At 53.4% G+C, this 12,824-nt stretch overlaps 1 protein-coding gene across 1 annotated transcript in view; it reads right to left on the minus strand.

Moving 5' to 3' along the window:
* Trim71 (tripartite motif containing 71) overlaps positions 1 to 11,044 on the minus strand; it is a 51,686-nt gene extending 40,642 nt beyond the window's left edge. The window contains exon 1 of the mRNA NM_001191801.1: positions 10,232 to 11,044. Within this exon, the coding sequence (NP_001178730.1) occupies positions 10,232 to 11,044 (813 nt within the window). The remainder of the gene's footprint in view (positions 1 to 10,231) is intronic.
* Positions 11,045 to 12,824: the final 1,780 nt, after the last annotated feature.

The raw sequence follows: 12,824 nt of genomic DNA on the forward strand, positions 1-12,824 counted from the left end.
AGCAACAGAAAACACCAAGAGCAGGCACAGCGGTGAACACCTAATCCCAGCGCTTGGGAGACACAGGCAGGCAGATCTCTGTGAACCCAGTCTGGTCTACGAAGGGCTCCAGGACAACTAGGACTGCTGCACAGAGAAACCCCATCTCAAAAATCTAACAACAAACAGACAGACAAGAGCAAGTACCACTAACACCAGGCAGCTCAGAAGCCGGGCCGGGGACTCGTGTGCCCTCGTCTGGCCTCTTCGTGGCGAGCACCTTCCCTCGCATGCACATACCTACAGACACGCTCATAGAGAAATAGTTAGGAATAAGGGTCTGAACAAAAATGACAAGAGGTTAAAGGACAAGCTTTTCTCTCACTGATTCCCAGCACCCAGATGGCAGCTCACAACTGCCTGTGACGCCAGTCCTCTTCTGACCTCTGTGGGCAAACTCGTGCACTCGAGCATAACGCCCGTAAACTTAAAACACTCAGAAATCCCCCTCACAGCATCCAATGAAAAGATCCAGAAGCTAGCTGGACAGTGGGGGTAGTTCGCTTTTGCTGTTTGATTTTTAAAACAGGGGCTCCCGATGTAGCTCTGGCTGTCCTAGAACTTAGCAGGACCCGGTGAGATCTGCCTACCCCTGCCTCCAAGTGCTGGGTGGGAGTAAAATGCCTGAGCCACACCCGAGGGACTAGAGCAGTTTTTACAGAGAACAGGTGTTGCCAAAATATGCTAAAAATCTATAATAAGGGAAGCCATCCAAATAGGGAATCCCGGGCAGGCAGGCATTAGTCATCATTTCTCTGGAGGGACAGATGCCGGAGCGGCATTCAAAGACAGATGAGGAGGGGAAGAGAGTGCCAGGTCGGGTGCCTTCCTGCAACCAGTGCTTAGCCTTCCTTCCCATCTGAAGTCTGTAATTAATCACACGCAATACCAAATGCCAACTGGAACGGGACCCATTCCTCGCTGTCTTCCCGTGGCAGCCACCCACATAGCACCGGCAAACCTCGGCACTCAGGCTGGCGGCACTCAGGCTGCCAGCCGCCCTTCAATCAGGCAAGGACTATCAACAAACACAATGATGTCATCAGAAAGGCTCTCCCTCAGGTGAGTGGGTTTAGAGGTAGAGGCTGCTGACCCTCAGAGGGAGTCCCCAAGGCCCTGGCCTGAGTGTGTCGGTTCCGTGTGCATGGGCCCAGGAGAAAATTCCAGTCTCCAGATGAGATTACAGAATCAGCCTGTTAAAATCGTTTGCGAGGGGGACCGGCTTCGTCTGTGTTTGTTCTGAGTTCTGGGGCAGCCTGGTCTACAGAGAAACCCTGTCTCAAAAAGACCAAGGAAATAATAAAAACTCCGCTTCCCCTGATCAAACGATGTTTTACCGGGCCTTACCAGCAGGGTTCATGGTCCAGTAGCTGCGGCACTCAGCACAAACTGAGCAGCCCACGGGAACCCACGTAAGGACGGCTAGAGGGAATCTACCCACGCCTTTCTACCTGGGTGGGAAGCTGCTCTCCACTGTCTGCTCTGACTGCAACCACGGCCAGGCATGCATGGACAGATGACAGCCTGCAAGGGGTTAAGTTTTCTCATTCTGCCAGGTGGGATCCTGGGGGCTGAACTCAGGGCTTCTGGCTTGGTGGACACAGACCACCAATTTGGCCATCCGACGGGTCCTCTCTAGGCAGGATCTTCCTATGTAGCCTTGCCTTGGGCTTGAATTTACAGCAGTTCTCCTAATGACAAGCATAAGCCACCAAGCCCAGTCTCTGGTCTAAACAAAGCTCTCTGGCTCCTAGCTGATATATTCAAACCCACCAGGCTCCAGGAAGGGGAACTTCATACCCTCCACGGGGGTTCAAAAGGGGGTGGAGCTCCCCATCACAACACACTTCCTGGACTCCGCCCACATCGGCCTCCATTCTCCAATCTAAGACCTGCAGCCCAACTCATCCACCCTGCCCACTACCATGATTCTTAGCACTTGGATTTCAGTGACAGACCACATACAAAGCAGCCACACGGGGAAGGCTGTGACCTCCTGCCCTGTTCCCTTTCCCCTCCAGCCCACAGGCTGTGACTAAGAGGCCATCCAAAGCGCTTCCCAGTATCACTTCGGTCATCAACCAGAAACTTCTGGCCCAAAAGCAAGTCGTGCAAGCTCTGTAGCCTTCTAGCGCGGCCTGGGAACTTTCAATCCCTCTGCCTCAGCTGCAGGTTTAATGACAAAAAATACTGTCTTAGAGGGAGCACCAGCGGGACCTGAGGTGCGGACCACGCCTGCAATCACGGCAAAATGACTGAGCTCAAGGCTATCCTGGGCTACCAATGTCTTAATGTAAAGGATGAGTGAGTAGGCTAACCCCCCCAATAAGGGAAGAGGAAACCCAGTCCATGTGTGATTACCCACACCCTGAAGGCAGAGAGGTAGGTGGGTCTGAGACCAGCCTGCCCTACAGGGCAGGGCCTGCCCTACAGGCCAGCAGGGACTACACAGTGCGACCCCATCTCAAGCCATGAGAGAAGGAATTCCATCCATAAAGTCGTCCTCCGACCTCCACTGTGCACCATGCATTACGTACACGCACAGAATGATGCATTATCTATCTTTACTATGCCTGGCTTTATCACCCCACACTTATGCATACATTGGGCAAGACACTGGCTGGAAGCCAAGGATGGATTCTAAATCAACACCCCATCTCCCTCCCCGTCTTGGCATGGATCCCAGAGGGCACAGAATGAAACTGCACGTGTTAAAATGTGGTGGCACCGGGGTTGGGGATTTAGCTCAGTGGTAGAGCGCTTGCCTAGCAAGTGCAAGGCCCTGGGTTCGGTCCCCAGCTCCAAAAAAAAGAAAAAAAATGTGGTGGCACCACTCAGGGCAGAGGTGCTGTGTGGCTCGCTGGAGGACTTGCCTTCCCAAGGGAGAAGACAGAACAAGCCGGGTTTTACTTGTTCAGAATCCTGGGCGCTGTTTGCATTCTGAGCTTCTGGCTAGCCTAGCCCATCCCTCCTGTCCCAGACTCCAGACTATAACTAAGCTGGCCCGGTCCGTGAGCCACTGTACCCAAATGAAAAACTAATTTTAATTATGTATACGTACACACAGGCGTGGATACCAAGAGGCCAGTTGTGTGCTGCAGGAGGGGGTGCCTGGCATACAACTTGAGGGTGAGCCACAGAAAACATTTTTTTTTCAACTCTGCAAATGGTTATGGCTAGAAAGCAACTAGTCAAACATCCTGTAACTGACTTAACTATAGAATGGAGCTAGCAACGGGTGAGATATGAAACTTGATCTGTTTTGGGGGGTCCCCTAAGATGAAGGGTTCTTTGTGTAGCCCTGGCTGTCCTTGAACTCGAGAGATCTGCCTGCTTCTGCCTCCGGAGGGCTGGGACTGATTAAAGGTTTGAGCTACCACTGCCCTACCTCAGGGCCTCTCCCCGATTCATGCTTCAAATTCCAAGATACACACGGGGAAGCAAAGCCTTCTCCTCAGTCTTTTTCTTCCTATATGTCTCTACTTCAAACTGTTTCCGCTGACACTGGCTACCCAAGAAAATGCTTACGGGGAAATGACTGCGATCAAAAGCTAACTTGAGGTGCTTTAGAGAGCTCAGCTCTTCCAAGCTCTTCCTCCCACCACCTCGTGGTAGCTCACGACCGCCTGTAATTCCGGTCCCAGGCAGACAGGCATCCTCCTGTAATCATCGCCAGCATCGGGAACGTGTGGTACATGGACGTACACGCAGGCAAAATACTCACACATAAAACTAACTAACTAAAAAAAAAAAAAAAAAGATTGCAGGGGCTGAGCCTGGTAGTGTACATCTTTCATTCCAGCACTCGGGAGGCAGAGGAGGGGAATCGGCCAAAGTTATGTACGCAGTGAGACACTCGCTCAAAAAAGCAAACACGTGGGGTTGGGGAGTTAGCTCAGTGGTAGAGCGCTTGCCTAGGAAGCGCAAGGCCCTGGGTTCGGTCCCCAGCTCCGAAAAAAAGAACCAAAAAAAAAAAAAAAAAAAAGCAAACACGTGCACACGCAACTACTCAGAATTAGCAGAATGAACCTATTTAAGACAAAACCCCCCAATCAACCCAGTCACAACTTCTAACACTGAGAACAGCCAGCCTCAGAGGCAGCCTCCTCCAAAGCCATCTGGGTGGCAGAACCTTCGAGGTTTGGAGGTGGGGATCCATATGATAATTAAGCTGTGATCTCTGCTGGGAGACTGCCAATAGGCTGGGCTGACCTGAGCATAAACTAAAACTAATCTTGAGAAATCTACTTTAAGGGGGGAAAAAAAAGCCAACTTAATATAGATCTCACAAAAATACTCAGTAGACTGGGGGGGGGGGTGTGTGTCCAAGAAACAACAGTTCACTCTCCCCTTAAAAAAAGCCAGTAGTAAACAAATCCAAGTTTCCAAGTTTAACCCCAAGGAAGGGAAGCTAATTCACTTTCAGATGCAAATAAACTAGCACCTTGCCTAAGCCCCTCCCAAGCCCAGAGCCAGTCAATCCATTTGGTTTCAAACCAAATAAAGGGGCTGGGGAGACTGCCTGGTAGGTGGTAACTCGCATCTGGCAATTCCTGAGGACCTGGGTTCCAGGCAGGACTTCGGGCTGGCTGGGCTCCCTGAGAGGCCTGGGTCTCAAAGATTAAAGTAACTCACCCTTCCACAGTGGAAGACACACACACAAACCCCCAGAGACACAAGCAAGCAGGTCTCAGGTGGACGGGAGGATGGAGGGACGGAAAGCTGAGGGAACCAATCAGAAAGGCCGTGGAGGGTCTTCATCGGGCCGCGTGGATGGCAATGGCAACTCTTCATCCTATCCTCCCCTAGCTTGTCTTTCAAAACGGAGATGGCGGAACAGCCTTTGGGGCGCCATCTTTGCGTTTCAGGTGGAGGGTAAAGAAAGGATATTTTGAAACTGCAACAAGGGGTTAAATTCGTCTCGATGATCTTCCAGCACTGTTTGCTAGGAACGAACCCAGCTACAATAAACCTTGACCTGTGTTTGGAACTGGATGGAGAAACAGCGAGGGCGAGTGAACCACCACGTGACCCTGAGCCGCCAGCGGGGTTTAAATCTTTTAGAACTGCACAGCTCAAGCGAGGGGCCCCGAGAGAGCGAGCTCTCTCACCACTGGGGAGGCTGAGGCAGGAAAAGCTGAGTTCGAAGCTAGCCGGGGCTACAAAAGCAGAACCAACGGGAGGGGAAGAACAAATCAGAACCTCGAATAAATTAAACCGACACGCCTTCCACCCCAACTTAAAAGAAACCAAACCCCACGTGAGCCACTCCACCACATTTACCACTCCCACAACCAAGTTGAGTTTTAAAAGACAAAAGGCTAGGTTTAGCAAGTGGCTCAGGCATTCCGGAGAAATTTGCGGCCATTTTAAGGGGGGGGGGGGTTAACAAACGGCAGGACTACGGAAAGAAGGGCTGGGACTCTCCTAAAAAGTAGCATTTATCTAGCTAAAATAAAAGGGAACGCCCCGGTTAGGGTTAGCAATTTCATTAGTCTCCAAACACTTTCAAGATTTCTCTATCCGGACTCAACTTGGGGGGGGGGAATATGTTCTTGATAAAAGAAAGAGAAGCCTGTTAACTTTCCTTTTCCCTTTAAAACATCTTCACCGATATCCAAAAATACATAATCCAAACACTGAAAATCAAACTTTATAAACAACCATCAAGTCTATGCAATTTCCAGATTTCCCTCCCCTCCTTGAGATAATTTCAGAAGCAAACACAGAAGGGTCCCCATACCAGGAAGATACCACAGACTCCGAGTGCTCCGGTGTATGGCTTCCCCCCTCCCCCCACGCTGAAGGCCTGCTCTGTGCACTTCGAGGACTATCCCAGGTAACAACTGACAAAAGCTTAACAGTCAGCAAGTGTCCACCATGTTTTTACACTCACGGAAGAAAGCATTTCCTTGCTAAACCTCGGGCAGTCGCCTCTGTAATCACATACGGGATAGTCAAAAGTTTGGCTCTGTGGCCCACAGAGGAGGTGCAAGCACTGTGTGTAACCTGGGAACTTCATCTCCCTCCCACCAGTGAGATTTCTTATTTAAATCCCTTTTTTTTTTTTTTGGTAGAAATTCAAAGTTTACCATAAATACAACCTCCAGGAAAAAGTAGAATGGAGAGTATTTTTCTGGTCAGTTCGGTTGTGACAAGAGTCTATCTCTTAACTCTTTGGCCTGGTGAGGCAGGAGAATCAGGATGAGGAAAATCCAGGGTGGTATATGGAGGAAGGTCCTGACTTAAAAACAAAATGAGGGTGGGGAGGGTGTATCGAGAAACCACTACTTTGACCTTCATGTATAAATGAAAAATAAATTGTATGGTTTTAAAACCATCTTGCATGGGCTTTGTAATTCACACAAAAAATACACATGACGTTTTAAGAGACACCGAGTCCCTTGCCGGCCAAGAGCAGCTTCACCCCTGAGAACGCAAAACAAACCAACAGCAATGCAGAATACAGGCTCAGTGACGCTCACTCTAGGATCAGAGACAGAGACTCAGACAACCAACTTTACCAATTATTACTATTTTAGGCAGCAAATTACCTTGTTCAAAATGATGGGAGGCCTGAACCAGATCAGGATTCTGGGAGAAAGACAGCCCTCCAGCAGGACTCCGTACTCTGAGTTAGGTTGGTTTTGAATTCTCTCTTTCCAGAACCCAGCTTCAGGCTGGGTGAGCCTCCTCAATACCTTCAACCCCACCAGCTTCCATCCAAAACTTCAAAACCTCTTCCTGCCAAATCCTAGGCAGGCCTCTCCCCACAGCCAGGAACAATGTCTGTCACACCACACAGCATCATCTACCTGTTCTGCAGGTCCCCAAGAGTCCTGCCATTTTAACCAAGTCCTGGGACACTCAACTGATTTCCTTCCCAGGGCGGCTTCCAAAGTAGCAAAGGGCTCACACATCCTAGCTACCCACTGGGGAGACAGGAAAATCCCCCAAGTCTTGAGCTTTCCACAAGGTTTCAAGACTATGTATGTGGTCATGGGGGCCCCTGTCCCTAGAATCAGAAGTCTTCTCCCTCTTCTTGAGGGTACACAGTGCCTCACAGGACCAACTTGCTCTCTAGGCACAAAACTAGCCAAGAGCCCAAGTAAGCGTTTCTCCCTTTAATGGGAACCCAAATGCTTCCTTCTTAAATGTTTTTTTTTTCAGTTTTTTGAAATAGGATCTCACTTTGTAGACCAGGCTTGTCTCAGAATCTTAGCCATGCTCCTGCCTCATCCTGAGATTGCAGGGAATAGCCTGATTGTTGGGCTCCAGTCCTTGTAATTTTTACTTAAACCAGTTAAATATTCAGACATCTTGCCTCAGTTTCCACATGATACCTAAAGATAGGTCACCTCCCCAGGGAAACTACATTTTTCTCCCCTAGAGGTTGGGTGACAAGCAAGGAAGGGACTCCAGTCACATCACCATCAGTTCCCCCAAAAGGAAAAGATACCCCAAATCATTTCACCCTGCTGAGGATTAACGTAACATAGTCACATATTTTAAACACCGGATGGCACAGTGAAATCCAAGAGAGAAAGCTCTGTACCCACGGTTAAGACAGAGGTCCATCTATCACGCCCCTCAAAAATGTGAAGACAGCAGCCCACCTATCAATCACCCGGCCCAAGAGTCTCAGGTACTCTTTTCCCAGACAGAAGCAATAAAGATCGGTTCCATCAGAGGGAAAAGGAGGCTTGTGGGTCTTAAGAACCTAACAATTCCCAAGCTTCTTGCTGTAGAGAAAAGCTGAGAAAAATCACTCAACAAACCTGAGGTTCCCTCCCTGACCACACATGCAGAAAGGGGCTTTAAAGGCATCTGGGTTGCCCCACCCCACCCCCGTTAAAAAGAGCCTCTTGCACACGGTTCAAATGCTCTGGATAATTTACAGTGAATAAACCACACATGGCAAGTAATGAAACTGTGTCATCTGCAGAGAAAGGGATCGCCCCTTTCCATCCCCTGAGGAGGAAAAAACCCCGCTTTCCCTCAAGGTGGCCTCTGTAGGGATGAGGGGAGCTCCGAAGGTTAGAGGGAGGACCACCTCTGTGAAGGAAAACCACAAAGCTGCCGTGGCCTCAGACCCCCAACACAGGTATGTATTTATGAGGGGAGAGCGGCAGGTGATAAGGAGGTATGAAGTATTCGTAGGAAGAGGCCATCGAGAAACTCATTTTGTCTGCTTACTCCAAAATGTTTTTATGTTGTTTTGAAGTAGAGCCAGTCGTGGTGGCTCACGCCTGTAATCTCAGCATTTGGGAAGTTGAGGGATTATGACTGGACCAGAGACCAGCCAACCTGGGCTACATAGTTCCAAGCCAGCCTAGGCTAAAGAGACCCTATCTCAAAATAAACACGCGGGGAGTTGGCCTTTCTCAAATCAGCCTTACCAAACACCTACAGCAGACTGGAGCATCTTTGACTAAAAACTAACCAAAAAATAAAAAATAAAGAAATTTTTTTTTAAAAAATGACATTTCAACACTTCCTCTCCCCCAGCGGAGGGAAAATAACCCCGTTACAGGGGGCTCCTCCAATTTGACCCTAAGATTAGGACCAAGTGGACTGGCTCCACCTTACTGCTCTGGGGAGTTTCTTAAAAGTAATATAAGAACATACTAGAAACATCCAACCACAAATCCGAGAAAACGGGGGTCAACCCTGGGCTGAAAACCGAAGTGAGTCACCGACTTCACTTCAAAAGAAACCTTTTTTAAAGCTCTACTCTCTTAGCATTAAAATTAATTTTCTTCCCAACCTCAGCCAATTTAAGGCCGTCAGAGGATAACTCCGCCCTCCTCCCCAAATAACACGTTAGGAGGTGGACCCCGCTGCGGCGGTGCGGGCAATCCCACGCTTAGCCACGAGGGATTGTGTTTGTCCCCTGCTGTCCTTCCTCCCAACGACAGGAACGCCACCGCACACGCACAGGGGTCTCAGATTTACACTTACAGATTGAGACGAGGTTACCTAACCTATCAAGGCTAAGGGTAGTCCCGCCTAGCCTGTTCCCCTAGCTTCCAGTGGGGTTCTCGGGAACAGAAGGTGGTCCAATACCACAGTGAAAATAATGCCCAGAGGGATAATCAGGTCCGAGGGCGGCAGTGCTGCCGTCAGATTCTGCACTGCCCCCAGAGTTCGAGCTGAGGGAGGCTCCCCGTTTTTCCAAGGCAAGCAGAGTAACCTGTGGATGATGCAGGGTGGCTGCAGGGTGGCCACAGGGTCCCCGCGGGATGGGAGATGGGGCCGGCTTGGGAACAGCGACAGGAACCCAACTGCGGTGGTCCCAACCTGGCTTCTATCTTCTCTCTCAAGGAACCCCAGGAGCCACATGGTCACTGCACGTGGGCACTTACCGACCAGAACACGTTTTACATAGTGTGTAGGACAATTGTAGAAGCAGAAATAAGGACTTAATACGGGGTTCCTTGGTTAGTAAAATGGCACGGGCTGGACCCCTTGCCGACGTCCTGGCAGACAACGCGATAAATGCCAACCTGTGCAGCTGACAACAAAAATCAAGTCGTCCGGCCCGGCACGCACGTGGGGAGCCACCCCCGCACTGCAACCATCCCTTCCCCACCCCAGAGCCCTCTAAGCACGTTGGGCGGCCTCTGGCGGGCCCACACAAAAGAAGTCCACGAATCCACAAACACACTTATCTCCTCGCAACTCGTGCCTAGCAAGATAAACCCATTGCACATTTTATCGCACAGGAGAAAAAGTATTAGTTAATGAAGTTTGGCTGGTGAGATGACTTATTGGTCAAGGAGCATTTGCCATAAAACCTGAAAGACCTGATTTGGGGGTCCCGGGTCCCACTTGGTGAGAAGAGCATTCTCCTGAAAATTATCCTCTGACCTACACATACACCCCCCCACACACACACACACACGAGTATAAATAAATAAATGAAAAAAGAAAAGTGAGATCCGCGGTCTGGGAGTCCATTTCCTGGGCAAACTTGGATAGCATAAGCCCTGGGTTCGAACCTCACCACTAAAAAGAAACAAATGAAACAAAAAAGGAGGGAATCTCGTGCTTTGGGATTCTTCGGACTAGCAGAGAAGTAAACAGTCAAGTCCTGGTTCTCCAAGGAACTTAGGGGGGTGGGGTGAGGGTGGCGATTAAAAGTCCCCCAAAAAAGTCCCTTTCCCCTCGCACGCGCCCCACGCGCACTCACCTCGTCGTCGTGGTGTTGGCAGAAGCCGAGGCGCTCCGGGAACACCGAGAGGATGGAGAAGGGCGCGCCTGCGAAGGGCGGCCCGAGCCCCAGCTGCTGCGCCGCGGAGGCGGCCGCAGGCCCCGGCGGGCCGCGCTCGATGTAGTGGTCCTTGGTGAGGCGTACGCGCTGGTGCGCGCGGACACAGTTGTCGCACAGGTGTTCCTGGCAGTCGAGGCAGCGCGACGAGGCAGCATTGCCCTCGTCGCAGGAGCTGCAGCCGTGCGGCCGGCGCAACAACAGCGACCCTGGAGAAGCGGCCGGGCCGGGCGGCGGCTGCGGCGCTGGAGCGGCGGCGCGCTGGGCCGGGTGGTGCGCGTGGTGCCGGTGATTGCTGTGGCCGCCCGCGCCCCCGGGGCCGCCACCCGCGCGCCCGTTCTTGGGCGGCGGCTCGTCGGCGGTGGCCACCACGGCGTCCAGCAGGTTGCTGAGCAGGAAGGCGGACGACGGCAGCGCGTCCATGCCTGCCGCCTCGGCCAGGACCACCTTCTGGTCACACACAGGACAGCGCAGCTTCAGCGCCTCGGCGGGGCCGGCGCCACCGGGAGCCGGGAGCCGGTGCGCCTCGAGGCACGGCCGGCAGAAGGCGTGCAGGCAGGGCAGGACGTGCAGGCGCCGCGCCGCCGCCCCGGGGCCGCCGCCGCCCGCCGACGACGTGGACGTCTGCGAGGACGATGAAGAGGCGGACGAGCTGGAGGAGAGAGGCGCGGGCGAGCCGCACATCTCCTTGCACAGCAGGCAGATCTGGAAGTCGGTCTCAGGGAACGAAGCCATTTGCAGGCGGGCCGGAGGGCAGAGGGCGTGCGGCGAGGAGGAGGGCGCGCGGCTCACTCAGCAGAGCGCATCAAGGACGCGGTGGAGGCGACCCCTGAGCCACCTCGGCAGGGCGGGTTTGCACTGCTACTCCGCAGAAAACGAGCGCCTGCACAAGTCTCAAAGTCCGCCGTGGAATCCGGTCCCCGCGGCGCAAAACAATTTGGTCCCGACGAGTCTTGCTTGTGTTGCTTTTTTTTTTTTTTTTTTTTGCCCTCGGGCTAAATGGATTGAGTCTCCTGGAGGGAGGGGAAAACGTCCTGGAGTCGCAACAGTCCTAGTCCCGGGACGCGCGGCCGGCCTCCCCGCCGCATGACGCGCCGGCAGAAGCTCCTGCGTGGCGGCCGAGGCGCAGCCTCCCCCGCGGCGCGGTCGGCTCGGGCGCGCAGCTGCACCTCGTGCGGGGGCCCCCGGCCCGCGGAAGCACGCGTGCCAAGTACGCACGCGCGCCCCACACACTCCGCGTCTGTGCGCAGCCCGGCCGGGCCGCGGTCTCTGTGCGCTCACACGCACGCGCGCCCCACGCGGCCCGGCGCCCGCGTGTCCCCGGGCCTCCTAGCTCTCTCTAGCGCGCGCGCTCCGACCCTTCTCCGGCCTCAGGCGCTCCGCGGCGCGGGGCCGCAGGTCCCCGCGGGCCGCCCTGAATTATTCATCGGCGGGAAGATATTGGATGTACCCGCCGCCCGCTCCGCGCGGGGCCGTCGTGCAATGCTATCCGCGTTCCGCGCGCGCCGCGCGCCCCTCCTCCTCACGGCCGTCCTCTCCGAAACCTGGGCAGCGAAGGGGGATCACATTTCCTTTGTCATCGGGCCATTTCACTCTCGCTTGGGTCCCCCCTTCAATCCCGGAGCCTCGGGAACCGAGTCTCCCTCCCGGAATTGCTGGAATCAGAGGAGTCCGCGAGGAACCCGCGCGGCCACTTCGGGAGCCGCGTGGCCAACGCAGCCCGCGGCTCCCGCCTGCGTCATCCTCCTACCAACGAGTCACCGAGCGGGGATGCGGGTGGCCCCGGCTGCGCTGCGCCTACCGGGCTCAGGCTCTCCCGATGCCCTGGTCTCCTCGGTTGCTTTGGGCTTTATTTTGCACAACTCCCCCGAACGGGGGGCTATGTGCGTGCGCGTGTCCCCCTTCTTTCTCCGCTTTGCCGCCTCTCCGAACGCGGGTTATTGGGACTGATCGGAATTCGGAATCCTTTTAATCTCCAAAGGAGCAAACTCACTTCCGCCCGAGTGCTGGGAGGGGTGGGGGAGGGGAGGCCGGGGAGGGGGTTCCAGGCAAACAGGAAACATTAGCCCTCTTGGCCCGGCCGGCTTTTGTGTGCGCCTCCCCTCCTCCCACTACCCTCCTCCCCCGCTCCGGCCGCGGGGGAGACGATCGCCCCCAGGCCTCAGTGTGACGACCTTTGGAACCTCCTGGGCGAGGAACGCAGAGCGACTCTTCCGTTTATTTAAAAAAAAGAAAAAAGGAAAGAAAGAAAAGACTTTATTCTGAATTCCTGCCTCTTGGAGGCTGATGGCCACTGCCCCAGAGAGCTAGGGTATCCCCCCCCCACGCCCCCCAACACCAACACCACCCCTTTTTTTTCCTCTTCCCTTCCTTTACATTTCTCTAGGACTCTACAAAACCGAGACCGACCTCGAAGCATCACACAGTTGTGTAGTTGGATGCGTGGAACTGAACGAGTCTGAATTCTGATCGTCCTAGGGGCCGGTTGCTCTCAGTTTTAATGGGAGCCCAGGCA

This window comes from Rattus norvegicus, chromosome 8, assembly GCF_021556685.1.
Source record: "Rattus norvegicus strain SHRSP/BbbUtx chromosome 8, alternate assembly SHRSP_T2T, whole genome shotgun sequence".
Lineage (NCBI taxonomy): Eukaryota > Metazoa > Chordata > Mammalia > Rodentia > Muridae > Rattus > Rattus norvegicus.